Source organism: Mauremys mutica, chromosome 1 (assembly GCF_020497125.1).
Source record: "Mauremys mutica isolate MM-2020 ecotype Southern chromosome 1, ASM2049712v1, whole genome shotgun sequence".
NCBI classification, from domain to species: domain Eukaryota; kingdom Metazoa; phylum Chordata; order Testudines; family Geoemydidae; genus Mauremys; species Mauremys mutica.
This window is the reverse complement of record NC_059072.1, coordinates 256,547,247-256,567,051: the sequence shown is the minus strand read 5'-3', so window position 1 is coordinate 256,567,051 and position 19,805 is coordinate 256,547,247. Positions and strand designations below refer to the sequence as shown.

The window sequence follows — 19,805 nt, the reverse complement described above, 5'->3', positions numbered from 1 at the left end:
CTTTTCTTGTGAAACTCCATACAAAGAATGTCTTGTTTAATATATTGCACTAGTCCAGTGTGGAATTACTAAATTTACAATTTCAACTGAAGGTGAAATGCTGGCACAGCTAGAATTGCTTGAAAGTTCATATGGCTCTAGGGTGTGATATCATCCTGCATCAGGCCCTTAAATCACTTAAAAGGAGAAGTTTAGAAAAGTGGCAGTTAGTGGTTGTTTCATAAACTATGTTTAAGGGCTTGTTTCAATTTCTTACAACATACACCAATCACTTGGTAAAACTTGCAGAGATGTGGCACTTGCAGTGAATGAAACATCAGTTCACCTAGGAGACTAATTACTGTATTAGCGAGCTGTCCTCAAGAGGGAGGCTCATTGTCCATAAACAGTATACAATGTACAAGAAGAAGAGTACTTGTTCTTCCTGAGCACTCTAAGAAGCTACTGCTGGAAAATACCATGTCCCTTGAACATAAAAATGAATGCACCACACTTTGCTTTTAGTTCAATGGGAATATAAGGACAGCCAAGTCATTTAAGTAAATATCTGGGATCCATTCTTGAATTGGTATCCAATTAGCATAAAACTTAGACAATTAAAATTACTATTGGGCACACAAAATGAGAAGTCAGGTTTACATACTCTTCTTTATGCTGCAGATTAACTGCTAAATTCACTATTCTCCACACTGTTTTCTACACAAAAGAATGGAGAGAATATTAAAGTAGAAAAAGTATTGTTCGCACAAGAACAAGAAAAATATCGCTCAACAGATGGTAATTTCTTACAAAGCTGCAACAGACATTTTAACTGAGTTTTATGTTTGTGAAAGGTGCTCCAGGAGGTTGACATTTTGCATTCCTGAACAGAACAAATACAGTACAGGCAACAGCTGTGTAAGCTTCCCCACACTGCCCAGTTAACACATCTCAACCTTACCAAGGAGGGTAAATCAGTCTTTGGCCCATTTCCTGAGAATGCCAACAAGGGTGCCAATTTTTTACACTTTTCATATTGGCAATTAGACAGCTAGTGAAACAATCAGCTTCTGCTTGTGATGAAATTGAGCCAAATTATAAATCTGTGACTTTGAAATGAAAGGTTTCAGAGTAGCAGCCGTGTTGGTCTGTATCCGCAAAAATAACAAGAGTACTTGTGGCACCTTAGAGACTAACAAATTTATTTGAGCATAAGCTTTCATGGGCTACAGCCCACTTCTTCGGATGCATAGAATGGAAATACATTGAGGAGATATATATACACATACAGAGAGCATGAAAAGGTGGGAATTGTCTTACCAACTCTGAGAGGCCAATTAAGTAAGAGAAAAAAAAAAAACTTTTGAAGTGATAATCCAGATAGCCCAGTACAGACAGTTTGATAAGAAGTGTGAGAATACTTACAAGGGGAGATAGATTCATCTTACTTATCTTGATTATCAATTCAAAAGTTTTTTTCTCTTACTTAATTGGCCTCTCAGAGTTGGTAAAACAACTCCCACCTTTTCATGCTCTCTGTATGTGTGTATATATCTCCTCAATATATGTTCCATTCTATGCATCCGAAGAAGTGGGCTATAGCCCACGAAAGCTTATGCTCAAATAAATTTGTTAGTCTCTAAGGTGCCACAAGTACTCCTGTTCTTTTTTAAATGAAAGGCTCCATACCTCATTGCGCATCTCACAGTCCATCTGTTTCTCTCCTGCAAGTCCCATCCCCACCAAAAAGTTTTCATTATAGTTAAAAACAAAAGACACCACACCAAACAAACCCACAACACACAGACACGGTCTCTTGATCATTCACCACTAACTATTGAAAGCGTACAAGGTTATTAAACACTGAATTGAAATTTGACCATTTATAAATTGTGAAATTAGTCACATTCTTTAAATACTTTATTCATTTTGGGGAAGGGCACAGTGCAGACATAGCACCCTCTTCCCTCTGCTATTTTTTCCAGGCCTTCCTCAACCCCAGCTTGGTACTCAAACAGAAAAAGAATAAGTCTTGAACTATACATTTTCATTCAATCCAAGGTTAACCTCAGACTTTTTCAAACTCATCTATACTAAACAGCAGGTTTCCAAATTAAAACATTGTTCTCCAAAGACTGAACAAGTGTATTTTCCCCCTCTCTCTTAAGGACATCTCAATCAAAATTAACTCCTATAATCGTCTCAGAGTATATCATCTCCACAAATCTCCTCCTGCCTCCTCTCAAAATTAAAAAGCCAACAAGAAGTCTTCAGTTACCTAAGCTGAGCTGTTTGTGGCCACTAAGCTGTTCCCCTTTGTGAAATATTGCCTTACTGGTTCTGGAAAGTTTCAGTTATGAACAAGTCAGAGAGATACATGAGAAATAACATGATAGTTCAGTGAGTGTATGCTAGAACAGTGCTGGGGTTTTTTGTTTGGCTGGTTTTTTTAACACTGTATTCTTAAATACCTCAGGCCAATTATGGATTTAAACTCAAAGTTGGGAAAGAGTTTAAATCCAGAGTTGGGAAAACAGGAATTCCCATACTGTATCCAACATGATCTATCTCAGGGGTCGGCAATCTCTGGCATGCAGCTCGCCAGGGTAGGCACCCTGGCGGGCCGCGCCAGTTTGTTTACCTGCCATGTTGGCAGGTTTGGCCGATCGCGGCTCCCACTGGCCGCAGTTCGCCGTCCCAGGTCAATGGGGCTGCTGGGAAGCTGCAGCCAGCACATCCCTCACCCGCGCCACTTCCCGCAGCCCCCATTGGCCTGGGACGGCAAACTGCAGCCAGTGGGAGCCGCGATCGGCCGAACCTGCCGACGCAGCAGGTAAACAAACTGACCCGGCCCGCCTAGGTACTTACCCTGGCAAGCCGCATGCCAGAGGTTGCCGACCCCTAATCTATCTAAAGCAGTCTCCTGTCTCTCACGGTGACCAGTTCCGAATACTTCACAGGAAAGTGTAAGAACCACAAAGTAGGCAGATGTGGGGTAACATGGCCCCCACATTAGCTCTCGTCCTGATCTCTAGTAAATGGTGGCTTAACCCCTTAAACATGAGGTTTAGCATTGCCTACAAAATTTGTTAGCGTTAACTGGACAGTGTCATTATCCATGCAAACATCCAATCCCTTTTCGATCTTTCTAAATTCTTGGCCTCAACCTGTTGTAATTAGTTTCCACATTCTAATTACACACAGCATGCAAAAGTATTTCCTTTCATCAGTTCTGAATTTGCAAGCTTTTAATTTAACTGAATGCCCTCAAGTTACGGGACAGGGAAAGCAAAAGTTTCCTATCTCTTTATAGAAGACAACTTCCATGCCCCTAATCATTTTTGGATACTCTGCTGTGAACCGCCTTTAATTCTGAAATCTCCTTTTGAGATGTGGTGATCAGTAGAGCACAAAGTATTTTCCATCCCATTCCTTAAGTGTTTCCTGCAGACATAGCGCCATTGTGGACAGTGCTTAAATTGACGTAACTTGTGTTGTTGGGGGGGGGGGGTGTCTTTTTCACACCCCTGAGTGATGTAAGTTACACCATCTTAAGTGGTAGTGTAGACCAGCCCACTGTCTGTACTGTGCCCAGGCAGAAAAATCTCTGAAATGAAAAGATTTATAAATCATAGAAAAACCATGTTTCCGTGGATTTTTTTCTTAAAGCAAACTTCCTGTTCTTGCCTCCAATTCCCACCCCCATGATCATCATAAGAGAGCGCGATCACATGCAATGAGCTTGTTCTGCAGAGAAAAGTCAGCTTTGTTGCCAAAAGAAAGAGGATACATTGCAACTGAGGGCATGTTTATGATTCCCCCTCCCGATCATGGAAGAAATCCGCAGATGCTGAAGGAAAGCATTACAACTGGTTCATAGCTGATTATTTTTTGCTGTGGAGGAGTCTGTTCTCATTCAGAAACAGCTAAGCCTACGGGTGGGGGAGGGAGAGTTCTAACCATCACGCCTCGTCATTCCTGTGCAAACACATGACTGTCTGGTGGTAAATTCATTAGCCAGCTCCTTTTGTAAAATACTATTATTGCCTCAGCAAATACAGTTTGTAAAATACTTTCCATCAACTTGCAAGTCTGTTACTTTGACAATGAGCCAGCATTAGACGAGACAGTTAGTCACTGAGAAGTTTTGTTGTTGCTGAACTTTCCTTTAATCTGTCAACAGTACAAATGCAAGTCATTTAAGTTTAGCATAGAGACAAAATTTCCCAAAGAAATTAGCAGCCTCTAAAACACTAATTGCACAAACCAGAAGGTAATTTTCCATTTCAACAAGCCAGGCTCCTGTAAGGCCACCAGAATTTCAATCTGCATTTGAACTCCAGTCTGCAGAAGATGAAAGGCTATGGGCTCTAACTCAAACAAGCACACCGCTTACTCACAGCAGGAAGATCTTCTTTTATTCCCTGACTGCTGTCAGCTGCCAGAAAAAAATGTATATAATATTTTTATATAAACATCCTTCATTCTCCAGCTTTTGATTCTACAGCCATTTTGTCAAAGAAAGATCCTTTTGCTGAGGATCTCACCTCTGTTGCTTGGTTTTGATTCCCCGCTCCCTCCCCTCCCCCTGACTACCAAGGAGATCTCAATACACCACATGCTTAAAGCCCAGATTTTTAAAGGTATTTAAGGCATTGCAGCACTCAACATTCCAATGCTGACCTAGTTTAGCAGCCTAAATCTCATTCTAAAAAGGTCCTAGGCTCCTAAATCAGTTAGGTGTTACTGAGCACTGCAATGCCTAAATACTTTTAAAAATCTGGGCCTACGTGTTTTGAAAATAAGGTTCCAATCCAGCAATTTATTATCTTTTAAATAGTGCAATACTTTGTAGACATACAGTTCACACTTTAGTTAGTAGCTTCAGGAAGAAAATTCTCATGAGTTAAACAGTCTTTTTAAAAAGTAATGCATGGAGTTAGGTTTTAATAGTAAAGTAATTTTGGGCTTTGACATTTTAGTATTGTTAAGACTCAAATATTCAATTACCTATATAGAGCAAAGCCTAATTATTTTAGCAGCCATCCGAGTTCAACAGAAACAGGTTAAGTTTACTATTTGCTGTGAAAAATCCTACATGAAAAATAAAAAGGAAAAATTTAAGCTCCCTTTCAGTTTCTGTTCTCCCATCTTAAAGTGCATGCACAGAGAAAAACATAAGAGGTGTGGACTTAACTTAGCAATTGATCTTTTTGAGGTAAGAATGAGAGTGCAAAGGACTGGAGAGGGATTGGAGCAGCAGGGCCTCACCCGGAAAGACCTGACCTGCTGTTAGGCCCCAGTCTAGCAGAGCATTTATGCATGTACTTAAGTTTATCATCATTCAGCACAACACTTAAGAGTAAGCATAGGGACTGACTGACTGATTACAAAAAATACATCGCACCCGCCAGACCAACCTGATCTCCTCCTTGAGAAGATAACTGATTTTTTTAGACAAATCCATCCATCATGCATTTCAGTAAAGCATTTGATACAGTTCCACATGGGAAAATATTAGTTACATTGGAGAAGATGGGGATTAATATGAGAATTGAAAGGTGGCTAAGGAACTGGTTAAAGGGAAGACTACAACAGGTCATACTGAAAGATCAACCGTGAGGCTGGAGGGAGGTTACTAGTGGAGTTCCTCAGGGATCAGTCTTAGGACCAATCATTTTTATTACTGACCTTGGCACAAAAAGGAAGACTGTGCTAATAAAGTTTGCAGATGACAAAGTTGGGAGGTATTACCAATATGGAGGAGGACCGGAATATCATACAAGAAGATCTGGAGGACTTTGAAAACAGAAACAGGATGAAATTTAATAGTGCCAAGTCATGCATTTAGGGAACTGTAGACTTATCAGTTGGAAGAGACAGAGGAGCAGAAAGACCCGGGTATAATGGTTGATCACAGGATAACTATGAGCCACCAATGTGATGCGGCCATTACAAAGGCATCCTAGTACTGCATTATCATCAGGCAGGCGAGGTATTTCCAATAGAAATAGGGGAGTATTAGTACCACTATACAGGGCATTGGTGAGACCTCATCTGGAATACTGTGTGCAATTCTGGTATTCCATATTGAAGAAAGATCATTTCAAACTAGAACAGGTGCAGAGAAGGGCTACTAGGACGATCCAAGGAATGGAAAAGTTACCTTATGAGAGGAGAGTCAAAGAGCTTGGCTTGTTTAGCCTAACCAAAAGAAAGCTATGGGGAGATAGGATTGCTCTCTAAAAATACATTAGAGGGCTAAATACCAGGGAGAGAGAGGAATTATTTAAGTTAAGCACCACTGTGGACAGAAAAACAAATGGATATAAACTGGCCATCGACAGGTTTTAGGCTTGGAAATTAGATGATTTCACTTCTCTGATGGTTAGAAGTTCTGGAACAGCCTTCCAAGGAGAGCAGTGGGGACAAAGAAACCTAACTGGCTTCAAGACTGAGCTTGATAAGATTATGGAGGGGATGGTATGATGGGACTGCATACAATGGCATGTGGCCCATTAGCAGCTGCCAGTAGCAAGACTCCCCAATGGCCGGAGACAGGGCACTAGATGGGGAGGGCTCTGAGTTACTAGAGAGAATTCTTTCCCAGGTGTCTAGCTGCTGGGTCTTGCCCACATGCTCAGGGTCTAACAGATCACTGTATTTGGAGTTGGAAAGGAATTTTCCCACTAGTCAGATTGGCAGAGAGGTTTCCCCTTCCTCTACAGCATGGGACCTGGGTCACTTGAAATGTAATTTGTGGTTTCTCTGTAATGTGAAGTCTTTAAAACACGATTTGAGGACTTCAGTAACTCAGCCAGAGATTATGGGTCTATTACAGGAGTGGGTGGGTGAGATTCTGTGGCCTGCAATGTGCAGCAGGTCAGACTAGATGATCATTATGGTACCTTCTGACCTTAAAGTCTATGAGACTGCTGAATTAGGTCCATGACCTCTCAGGCTGAACCTGCCAAAGAGATTACTGAGTACAGCAAGAGGAGGTAAGAACTGGTGTATTTTGTTGAAAAATTCCAAGAGTCAAAGGAAATTTTGCTAATAGTTTCAAAATGTCTAGCCAACAGCTTTTAAAGATTCCAAGTAAAACAAGGTACCTGTACTCAGTAGGCTGTGAAGGTGCTATAAGACTGAGTGTCACATTTTAGATGTTTGACTCAATGTTCTGTTATCAGTTGTTGTCTGGCATGAAAATTCAACTCTTTCCTGGAAATAGATATATGATTAGTTCTGTGCCAAGGTTATGCTTTAGTGACAATGCAGGATGTGCAGGTTTGCCTGATCAACATGAAACATATTTTAAGTGACTCAGGAGATCAGTGATTAACTTGACGTAGCAGCAGTATGTACTTTTCAAATCTGTGTTACTCTTGCAGTCAGAGTGATCAGTCAATTTACACTCTCATTCCTCTTGTTTCATAATCCAAAGCTTCCTTGGGTTGGCTGGTTTGTTTTTTTAAACCACATATTAGGATAGTCCAGCGTTTCTCGCATGCGGCCACAAGGGGCTTTTCTTGTGGCCAAAGCCTCCTAGGTTGCAATGTGGGAAAAGTGGAGCAAAGCAGCTGTCCCTCCCCAAGGCCACCAGCAGTGGCTGGTCCTTGCCCCCTCCTGGAGCCCTTCTGGTTGCTTGCTCCTGTAGGAGCAAGCAACCAGTGTGAGCTCCCCACCTTCCTGGAGGCAGTGAGGCTCAGGCTTCGTCCCTGGGTGGTGGTGGGGGTGGGGAGGTGGCAGGCATTAGCCGTGTGATGGCAGACTCCATCTCCCAGCTGCAGGGCTTCAAGCTCCAGCCCCGGGCTCACTCCCACATCACCCCTGGTCCTCCCTGCTTCCCTCCCCACCTAGGGCTTAATTTGTCCCCCTGCTTCCCCAGGCTGAGTCAGTCTCCTGTGAAAAGTGATAATACCAAATATACAAATATCACTTTTCACAGTAGCAGATTTACTAGCTAGCACATCTAAAAAACAAAATCAACCAAAAAAAGCAAAACATGCAAAGCACCTTATTTGTGTTTCTATTCTGTTTAGGTCCAATAATGAATAGAGATAACTGCACATTACTTTTACTCTTGAGTCTGAAAAAACCCCCTGCATAAATAAATTACAATGATTTGGACATGGACATGTGCATATTTATTTGTTTTTCCTAAAATTAATTAAGTATTTTAGGAAAAATCATCAGAGTGACCACCAGCAAGAGTTGGTGGCCGCACTCTGAGGCCACCAAAAAATGTATTTTGAGAACCCTGGGATAGTGTACAGATTCTATAGGTACATACAATATATTATTTGCACTCAAATATTAACATGAGGTGTAAGAGTGAAATTCCCACTTTTGCCATGAGCCGTGATACTGCCAAGAGCAGGGTTTCTCAAACAGGGGTCGCCGCTTGTGTAGGGAAAGCCCCTAGGGGGCCAGGTTGCTGTGTTTACCTGCCCCGTCTGCAGGTCCGGCAGCGATCCACAGCCAGTGGAAGCCGCGATCGGCCAGACCTGCGGACGGGGCAGGTAAACACACCGGCCTGGCCCGCCAGAGGCTTTCCCTACACAAGCGGCGACCCCTGTTTGAGAAACTCTGGCCAAGAGGATCCCTTCACCTTTTCCTACTATTCCCTCAATTTTCTTTTTCTTCCTGGTATTTGTTTCATCATATAGTTATTAAATTTGACTCTCATCTCATTTAAATAAAGATTTCCTCTCAAGTACAAGGAAGCAGAAGACAACTGAGAAAAATAACTGGAAACCAGCCTTACTGAAGCTGTAATATAACTAGTATTTCTTCTGTTGAAACAAATTCCACCTATCAATCAATTACCTGCATTTACATGGGTCTGTCACAGCAGAGACAATCAGCTACCCCCAACATCACATACTCCCCACTACCACATTAAGAAAGTCAGTTTGGTAACTGGCTTTTAAGTGTCCTAAGGTTTTTTGGTTTTTTTGGGGGGGTGGGAAAGGCAGGGGAGAAGAGTAAACTCCAGAAAGGAGAGATAAGAAGCTTGAAATACGTGCAGCTATTGGTATGGAAATAATATTTGTTTAACTGCATTTTGCTATATAAAATTAGAAACAAATGTAGAAAACAAATAAATCAGACACTGTTTGATCACTTATCCAAATAAATATTTTTCCTTAAGAAATTTCAGTAGTTTCTTCTCCACACACACATTTCAGCAAAAGCCACTTTAGATGGACTAGATTAAATAATTAAGTCTATGTCAACCAGACAAGTATATTTATTGCACTGGTATTGATGAAACATGCGGAAAGTCATTAGACTTTCCTGTTAATGCCTAAGCGTCACCAAATGGAAACTAGGGTATTGCATGCTATTGTAGTTCTCCATTTCTGGCAAAGTTTTACAAGCATGAACAGTACTAGAGGTTTTCATTTTTTCTCCCCTTGGACACTATTGAGTTAAATATAAAACCTTGGTCTTGCTTCAGTGATGATATTGTGAGAAGTTCTTGAATCCTGCACAAGTTGTTCTAAAGAATGATTCAATATTAAACATATAAGAGTGTTCACTGAACTTGAGTGTCATTTTTCAAACCAGAGCTCTCCACTATTATCTGTAGGGTGCATATATCTGATCCTGGAAAGAATGTTGCAGAACAAACATTTGCTCCAGCTTCTAACTAGCTACGAGTATTTTAATGTCTTTGTAATTTTTACGGTGGATGGATAAGAGTCTGGCACTGGCCTTTCAGGAAAACAGTGTTCTGACCACTACTATAGGTAGACAAAAGTGAGGAGATGGGGCATATTTGCCACCCCCTCTAATTTTCATCTAAATTTTGTAAAAAAATGCCCAAAATATCAGTAACAAGCACCTTACAAATGCATATAAATCAATCACAAATACATCTCATTTTAGACTTACTACTTATTTTAAGTTTTTATATTATATTAGTGCCCAAATGGGCTAGGCATCAGATGTACAGGAAAAAATAATTCCTGTTACAAAACCATGGAGGGGTGGGGGGTCCTACCATACTAAACATGGCAACAGAATGCACATAGCAGTTCCTCTCCCCAATGTTGTACCCCCATTTGGAGTCTTGGAACTTAGTGGAGAATAATTACTAGCTCAGGGGTTCTCAAACTTCATGGGATAAAAGGAAAGGTCCTTTCATGGATTGAGAACTGGTTAAAGGACAGGGAACAAAGGGTAGGAATTAATGGTAAATTCTCAGAATGGAGAGGGGTAACTAGTGGTGTTCCTCAAGGGTCAGTCCTAGGACCAGTCCTATTCAATTTATTCATAAATGATCTGGAGAAAGGGGTAAACAGTGAGGTGGCCAAGTTTGCAGATGATACTAAACTACTCAAGATAGTTAAGACCAAAGCAGATTGTGAAGAACTTCAAAAAGATCTCACAAAACTAAGTGACTGGGCAACAAAATGGCAAATGAAATTTAATGTGGATAAATGTAAAGTAATGCACATTGGAAAAAATAACCCCAACTATACATACAACATGATGGGGGCAAATTTAGCTACAACGAGTCAGGAAAAAGATCTTGGAGTTATCGTGGATAGTTCTCTGAAGATGTCCACACAGTGTGCAGAGGCGGTCAAAAAAGCAAACAGGATGTTAGGAATCATTAAAAAGGGGATAGAGAATAAGACTGAGAATATATTATTGCCCTTATATAAATCCATGGTACGCGCACATCTCGAATACTGTGTACAGATGTGGTCTCCTTACCTCAAAAAAGATATTCTAGCACTAAAAAAGGTTCAGAAAAGAGCAACTAAAATGATTAGGGGTTTAGAGAGGGTCCCATATGAGGAAAGATTAAAAAGGCTAGGACTCTTCAGTTTGGAAAAGAGAAGACTAAGGGGGGACATGATAGAGGTATATAAAATCATGAGTGATGTTGAGAAAGTGGATAAGGAAAAGTTATTTACTTATTCCCATAATACAAGAACTAGGGGTCACCAAATGAAATTAATAGGCAGCAGGTTTAAAACAAATAAAAGGAAGTTCTTCTTCACGCAGCACACAGTCAACTTGTGGAACTCCTTACCTGAGGAGGTTGTGAAGGCTAGGACTATAACAATGTTTAAAAGGGGACTGGATAAATTCATGGTGGCTAAGTCCATAAATGGCTATTAGCCAGGATGGGTAAGAATGGTGTCCCTAGCCTCTGTTCGTCAGAGGATGGAGATGGATGGCAGGAGAGAGATCACTTGATCATTGCCTGTTAGGTTCACTCCCTCAGGGGCACCTGGCATTGGCCACTGTCAGTAGACAGATACTGGGCTAGATGGACCTTCGGTCTGACCCGGTACGGCCTTTCTTATGTTCTTATTGCATCACAACCCTCTTCTGACAACAAAAATTACTGCATGACCCTAGGAGAGGGGACCAACCCTGAGCCTGCCAGAGCCCTGCTGCCCCAGGTGGGGGAGGCAGGACAAAGCCAAACCCAAGCCCCGCTGCCCTCGGTGGGGGCACCAACCCAAAGTGGGGGGCCTGTAACTGGAGCCCCGCTGCCCTGGGCTGAAGCCCTTGCCCAGGTGGTGGAGTTTGGGTTTAGACCCGGCAAGTCTAACGCCAGCCCTGGTGACTCCATTAAAGTGGGGCTGCGACCCACTTTGGGGCCCAACTCCCAGTTTGAGAACCGCTGTACTAGACTGTGTTACAGAGACGTCCCCACCCCCTTTAACGTGCTTTTAAAAGTAACAACATCATAACAAGTACAACAGCGACTCATGCAACTAAGCCATCGACCCCTTTACTTCACGGCATGAAAAAGAAGTTCCCCCTCCGAGACACGAGACTGTACATCATGCGGCAGCCAAGCTCAGGTGTGCGGGAGCAGCCGGTTAGCCTGCAAATACTGGCCCCGGCCAGACTTTAATGCCGCTGCTCTCCCATCCCACCAAAGGGCGCTCTGCGGAAACACACCCCACCAGCACCCAACCTCCACGCCAGCCCGGCGTTTGGTCCCTGAACGCAGCCGGAGCGGAGCTAACTCCGGGAGGCTACACACGTTGTGCTGCTGCTCGCCAGTCGCCCGCACCGCCGCTAGTCCATGCGCCAAAGGGGGGGGGGGGATTCACTTTTCCGTTTGGTTTACACAACACACTGCAACAGCCCGGAGTCGCCAGGCTGCCGGGGCTCCCCCAGCGCAGCCTAACTCCGCTCAGGCCCCCGCGGCCGCCTCTGCCCCGCAGAAAGGGGGGTTACCTGCCGTGTCCCAGATGGAGATGTTGTAGGGCCCCCACTGCTTGAGGTAGAAGGCGCCCCCGACCGTGCTGATCGTGTCCTGGAAGCGCCTCTCCATGTAGCGGTGCAGCAGGGAGGTCTTGCCCACGTTCATGTCCCCCAGCAGCACCACCTTCCCGTCGGGCTTCATCGTGCGGGGAGCCTCCGCCGTGCAGCGCCGCGCACTGCCCGGAGCTCAGCAGCCTCGGCTCTGCGCCCGCATCCCGGGCCGCCCCTTCCCCCTCTCCGAGCTCCGGCGGCCAGCTGGCCTGGCCGATCCCTGCCCGGCCGAGCCGAGCCGCGAGCGAGGGGGCGGGTTCGCCCCGCCCGGGCAGCTGAAAGTTGAGAGGCTCCCGCCTGGCCCCGGCCCCCTTGACAGGCTCCGGGCAGGACGGAAGAGGAAGCCAGGAAGAGCCGGAGTAGGGATCCAGCCGAGCCAGCCACGTGGGACTACCCGCAGCCCAGATTTACTCCTCCTCCAGTTCTGCCGCGGCCCCTCGGCTACCCCGCCACGGTGGCTGCAGTAGGAGACACTGAAACCAAACAGGGAGCAATACCCAGCGGCAGTACGTGGAGTCTAGTTCAGATTCCAGCCCCCTTCTAGGTAGAGCTCTGTATTCCGCTCGGCACTTTGTCTTGGGATGTTCACCCTGGAAAGACCCATGAAGAAGTTGACAGTTCTGTGCTCAGGCCAGAGTTTGGATGATGGGCAGTAAATAAGGCCACACATTGAATAATGAGCATGAAAAGAAATATCGATTAGCTACTCAGTAAGCACCACTGGCTATCTTGTGTGCTGAGCTGAGGCAGGGGTAGAAAAAATAGTATGGGGGCATTTAATTAATAAGATCTGTCCCTGAGGTTTTCAGAGGCTTTACACACATTAAGTCATTAAATAATAAAGGCTAAAATTAGAAAGGGGGGAGGGTAACCTACTTCAGAGCTTTTCTTGTGCTCACACAACTGAGAAACGTTTTCCTTTCATTCATGCACTGAATTCAAAGGCCACCAGACTCCAGCTAGCAAAGTGGAAATCAGGCTAACCTTATCCAAATTCCTCCTCCTTTTTTTCCTCTACAGTGTGGAAACTAAAGAGAGTTAGCTTGAATTAGGAATTTCCAGGTGGAGTTGTGGGTATCAGTTTAAGAGGTGCCTTCCGCATTATTTAAGTGATAGATTTTTTTATTACTCTTAGATGGGCCTCCAAGTAGCAAATTTTAAATTTTCAGAGCCATTTAGCCAGATCTCAGCTGGTGTAAATTGGTTTAGCACCATTTAAATTAGTGGAATTACGTTACACTAATTTACCTGGGGCATTGGCTCATCATCTTTGATGATCTCTCTTGCAGTCCTGGGGTTAAGTGATTTCAAAAGCACATTTCAAAAGATCATAAATATTTCCTTGAATCTTGGGTATGTTTTTTTTTTAAATCATGACGGGGGGGGGAAGCAACAATATTTTTTAAAGGTAACTTGCTAGTTGCTAATTTTTCTCTCCCTAACACAAGTGAAAACAGCAACCCCTTTAATAGCAAGGGATCCCACATACACAGTCACATGTTTCTTGTTGAAATTGCTAGCATTCTTCTAGCTAGAAGATTCAATTTCACATTTACAGAAAGTCTTGACTTTTCACTTACCTTTCCTATTAGTAAAAGGAAATAGTTCTGTGGCTGGTTGTTGGGGTTTTTTTTAAATCACTATGAAGGAACTTTGCTTATGCTGCCCCGAGACTCTTAGTCTTGTAGTTTCACCTCCAAGATGCATTAGCTACATCCCTAATACTGAAGATCTGAAGACATTTGTCCCTCGGACATACCAATTCCTAAGGAAGAGGGAGGGTGGGCTAAAGAACTTTAAAAACTTATTCAGGAGGTCCTTAATGTGGAATCACTATGTGACTCAAGGCTGTGTGTGAAATATGCAAGGGATTTTTGTTTTCATTTTGATTATTATGGAGGTGGGAGTTGCTATGAAGAAAATAACCTTCCCCCGGGTTCCCATTTCCTGCCCAGATTCTATCAGCTCCAGTCTTTGGAAAGGGTAATTCACTGAATCAAAGTGCTTTTTCCAAGCAGCATAATGTGGTTGCTTTTTGTCTGGTAGCCCCAAGGTGAAAGTGTGGGAAGAATGGAATCAGAGATTTTTTTTTAAATCAGTCTACAAGGAAAGCGTGCAAGGCAGCATGCTATTAATGTTGTATTAGTGATGGATTAACAGGAATCTGCCAGCTACTCAGAATACACAATGACAAACTAATGAGTTGTTTGGAAAGCCAGCCTTTGTACTTCTTATATCTGAAATAATGAAATAAGCAAGGGTTCAGGCTGAGACAGGAACTTTAATACTTTGTTAGGATTTTATGGCTTCATTCTGCATGATCTGGATTCTTTCAGAAAGTCATAAGGTCTGTCTACACAAGGAAATGACCCACAGCAGCCTGGTTGTCAGCAATAGGATCCGCCCTGAACATGGTTCAGCTGCTAGTGTGGACATGACAAAACTATTTCCAGTGTTAATACACAGAAACACCAGTCAGAACTGTCTCAGTTGTGCTTTCCATAATAGTGCTCAGAACGGTTTTGTCCCATCTCCACTAGCAGTTGAACCATTTTCAACAACCCTGGAGTTGCACACTGATTTACACATCTGAGGCCCTGCAATTCTCATGTTGCTTGCAGGAGGACTGAACTGTTTGTGGCAGGGCTTTGGAGCTGTGCTCCACCTCCGCTCCAGCTCCAGGCAAAAACCTGCAGCTCCACTGCTCCGGACAGGGCCGGCTTTAGGAAGTGCGGGGCCCAATTCGAACATTTTCAGCGGGGCCCTGGCAGGGATGACTAAAAAAAAAAAAGTGTAAAAAAAAGCTTTTCATTTCTTCCAGGTATTATTTACTTTCTGTAACTATATAAATAATAAAATTATATATTATGTACATTGCATCATATATGCTATTGATTGGTTATTAATGACTGCCGTTTCACACGTATGGGTCCCTGCCACTCCCTGGAGGTGTGCACATGTGTGGGTCCCAGCTGCTCCCTGCCCCCCTCATTGAAGCAGGTGTGCAGGGTTACTGCCCTGGGAACTGCAGGGCAGCAGTGGACATGGGGCTGGTTGGAGGCAGGGCAGGGGCTGACTGGAGGTAGGGTCTGGCTGCAGGCAGGGCAAGGGGTGCGGGGCTGGCTGGAGACAGGGGAGTGCGGGACTGGCTGGCTTCAGGCAGGGGAGTGCAGCAGGGGTTGGCTGGAGACAGGGCAGGGGGTGCGGGGCTGGGTGCGGGCAGGGCTGGTGCGGGCAGGGGTGTGTGTGGGGCTGGCTGGCTTTGAGCAGGGCCGCAGGGGTGTGTGGCAGGGGTTGGCTGGAGACAGGGCAGGGGGTTTGGCAGAGGCTGGCTGTGGGCAGGGGGTGCAGAGCTGGCTGCAGGCAGGGGGGGCGGGGCTGGTGCGGGCAGGGCAGGGAGTGCAGCAGAGGCAACTGGAGCCCTGGCCCTTTAAATAGCCCCCAAGCCCCCCCGCTATCCCAGGGCTCTGGGGGCTATTTAAAGGGCCATGGGCTCCCCTTCTTCTACCCCGCCCCGGACCTTTTAAATAGCCGCAGGAGCCCTGGGGAATGCATGGAGGCAGCAGGGCTCTGACGGCTATTTAAAGGACCAGGGTGGCAGAGGCAGCTGGAGCCCCGGCCCTTTAAATAGCCCTCGGAGCCACCCACTACCCCAGGGCTCTGGGGGCTATTTAAAGGGCCCGGAGCTCCAGCCGGAAGAGCGGGGCTGCAGGGTAGGGCTTGCCGTGCTCCAGCCAGAGCTCCAGCTGGGAGAGCAGGGCTGTGGGGCAGCCGCGCTCCCACCGGCACTTTGGTCAGGGGAGTGGGGCCACGGAAGACCCCGGAGCAGACCGCAGCCGGGGTAAGTAAAAAAAATTAAAAAGGCGCCTAAGGCGCGGGGCCCTCTTAGGCGCGGGGTCCGATTCCCGGAATCGGGCGAATCGGCCTAAAGCCAGCCCTGGCTCCAGAGCTGCTCCGCACTCCAGCTCCGGACTCCGCTCCAAAGCCCTGGTTTGTGGGTCTTGTGATTTCTGGAAAATGCATTTGGATATAGAGCACCTTCCTCACAAACTTGCCCAAATATAAGGGGACTGTCGGCCTTTACTTAGTGGAGTTTTTTGGTTGGCCATTTCCCAGTACCAAAAGAAAGGAGAAGGACTGATGAGAAATCAGGACTCTGAGATTGACAGTCCCCAGGAGCAATGGGGAGAGGCCAAAGCTCCAGGTCAGCCTGATTGATAGGGCAGGTGGCAGGGTGGATTTGATTTAAATCTCTAAGTCAGTAAGACTCGATTTAATCATGGATTTCTATATAAAAGTGCATTCTTGTTGGTTGTTATAACCGTAATACATATTCTTCACAACTCTGAGGTAGATGTAGGTTTCATTTTTAGAAGGTACACATGATACATTTTTAAAGTGATTAATTTTGAAAACTTTTCAGATTAGTTTTACAGATCTATCAGAAAATGAATGGTGGTTTGGTTATTTCATTTACCAAAGGTAATTGAAGCAGATATTTATGAAGTCATTGAGAGGTGAACTATCTCCAATTCAACAGGTTAATCATTAATATTTGGAGGATTTTCTTGCCATGCTGTATTAGGAGGAGAACATCACCAGAAAGACATTTAAATTGTTTTATTTAACTAAACCAACAACATTATATATTCTGGATTTTTTTCTTCAACAGCAAACATATAATATTTTAACAAAACAAGCATATGAATTTTTGAATTTAGTTAAACATTAAAGTTTTTAAAATGAGGTTTGTTTTTGTTAAAATTGTTTTTAACTAAAATAGTTAAATGAAATATTTGAAAAAAAAATTAAATTGACTATGTCAGTCAGGTCAACATAAGAAACTTAAAATATTGGCTTCTGCAGCTAACTCAATCATCTTCACCTTCATTTTCCTGTTTGTTCATAATCTGGAAAAGAAAAACAAGCTTTCCCGCTTTTTCAGGTCACAAACAATTTCTCCATTTGGAATGAATTAGTCCAAAGGAGGAAAATATTCCTTCTACACCGGCAGAAGAAGCTACTGCTGTTAAAAGTGGGATTATCACTTCATAGAATCATAGAATATTAGGTTTGGAAGAGACCATAGGAGGTCATCTAGTCCAACCCCCTGCTCAAAGCAGGACCGACACCAGCTAAATCATCCCAGCCAGGGCTATGTCAAGCTGGGCCTTAAAAACCTCTAAGGAAGGAGATTCCACCACCTCCCTAGGTAACCCATTCCAGTGCTTCACCACCCTCCTAGTGAAATAGTGTTTCCTAATATCCAACCTAAACCTTCCCCACTGCAACTTGAGACCATTGCTCCTTGTTCTGTCATCCTCTTTGGAACCCCCCTTCAGGTAGTTGAAGGCTGCTATCAAATCTACCCTCATTCTTCTCTTCTCCAGACCAAATAACCCCAATTCCCTCAGCTTCTCCTCATAAGTCATGTGCCCCAACCCCCTAATCATTTTGGTTGTCCTCCACTGGACTCTCTCCAATTTGTCCACATCCTTTCTGTAGTGTGGGGCCCAAAACTGGACGCAATACTCCAGATGTGGCCTCACCAGTGCCGAATAGAGGGGAATAATCACTTCCCTCAATCTACTGGCAATGCTCCTACTAATGCAGCCCAATATGCCATTAGCCTTCTTGGCAACAAGGGCACATTGTTGACTCATATTGAGCTTCTCGTCCACTGTAATCCCCAGGTCCTTTTCTGCTTAGCCAGTTGGTCCCCATCCTGTAGCGGTACATGGGATTCTTCCTTCCTACATGCGGGACTCTGTACTTGTCCTTGTTGAACCTCATCAGATTTCTTTTGGCCCAATCCTCCAATTTGTCTAGGTCACTCTGAAACCTATCCCTACCCTGCAGCATATGTACCTCTCCCCACAGCTTAGTGTCATCTGCGAACTTGCTGAGGGTGCAATTCATCCCATCATCCAGATCATTAATAAAGATGTTGAACAAAACTGGCCCCAGGACTGAACCCCGGGGCACTCCGCTTGATTACTGGGTGCCAACTAGACACAGAGTCGTTGATCTCTAACCATGGAGCCCAACAATCTAGCCAGCTTTCTATTCACCTTATAGTCCAACAGTCTATCCACCTTATAGTCTATCCTAACAGTCCACCTAGCATATATTGTCCAATAGTTTATCCACCTATCCACCTTATAGTCAAGTCTCTGAATCCAAGTGCTTAAGTGACTTCCACCAGTTCACTAGTGTGAATTTCTTTAAAACATCATCAGCAAACATATATTTCTTGAATGGTTCTTATTCCCAAACTGGGTCTCTTTTACAGCCTGCTGCCATTATAGGTTTTCCCTTCTAGTGAGAGAATGGTATGGTAGATCTCAAATCAATGAAGGCTACACTCAGAAAGACCTCAATACTTCTGGAATATGCTGCTCAAACAGTTTCGCTTTTGTTTCTACTGCCTGTCCCTCTCTCCTCACATTTATCTCCAGACTTCTTCTTGTCTAGATCTATTCTGCCCACAACAATCTTCTGTTCATTTAACTTTTTTTAACTTTGCACTTTTAGAGAGAGGTAAGGGGTTGACTCTTTGTATACAAATTTGCAGAGGGACAATAGGGTTGAGGGCTGTTATTCCTCACCTCTATATATTATTTATTTATTTTAAAACATTTTTGCTGTTAACAAGCATGTTATCCCCGGAGACACAAATCCACAGATTGAGAACTGCATCTTCTAGACTGAGCACAGAGTCCCATTGGGTAGATAGCCCCTGAGCGAAGGACATTGAGGGGACCCTGGGCAGCGAGCCCAGGTCAGGGAGATGCCACCAGCCAAGAGGCCTTGCAGGCCAGACTTGGAGAGGGATCGTAACCCTGTCCGACAGGGAGGGGAGGGGAGCTGACACTGGAAGAAGTATCCTGCTCCCTGGAGCCTGAGGGCATGTGGCCACTGCCAGAGCAAGTGTCTGACTCGCTGTATCCCTGGAGCACAGCCAGGGCCTGGGCAGGAGACCAAGGATGTGTGAGGAAAAGACTGAACTTCCCTTATATTCCAGAGACGGCTATTTGTGGTTCACCCGTGTCTACAGAGCAGGGTTGTTTGTTTTCCTTTAACCTTTCCCATTTTTCCTTATTTTTTTAATTAGTTGCTGTTTAATAAATCGTATTTGCTTTGAACTATATGCAACGATCAGTGGGTCAGGGAAGCATCCAGAGCAGAGACAGTACCCCTGTCCTAAGTGACCACAGCAAGAGTGGGGATCAAACCCCCAGGAATCCTGGGTCCAGCCTTTTGGGTATTACAAGAACTCTGCCACACAGGTGAGTGGAAGGGGAGCCCTCGAGGTCAGACAGGCTTCTGGGTAAAGGGAGCAGGAATGAGGACTCAGATCCTTTCCTTAGCCAATTCTACTGGGTTAGTGCATAAGCCAGGAAAGTTCCCCATGATAGTGGGATCATAGAATATCAGGGTTGGAAGGGACCTCAGGAGGTCATCTAGTCCAACCCCCTGCTCAAAGCAGGACCAATCCCCAACTAAATCATCCCAGCCAGGGCTTTGTCAAG

At 44.5% G+C, this 19,805-nt stretch overlaps 1 protein-coding gene across 1 annotated transcript in view; it reads right to left on the bottom strand.

Annotated features, from left to right (window-relative positions):
* The window catches only part of RAB20 (RAB20, member RAS oncogene family), a 39,351-nt gene extending 26,061 nt beyond the window's left edge, over positions 1-13,290 (bottom strand). Inside the window, exon 1 of the mRNA XM_045007938.1 lies at positions 12,196-13,290. Coding sequence (XP_044863873.1) covers positions 12,196-12,364 — 169 coding nt within the window. The 5' untranslated portion in view covers positions 12,365-13,290. The remainder of the gene's footprint in view (positions 1-12,195) is intronic.
* Positions 13,291-19,805: the final 6,515 nt, after the last annotated feature.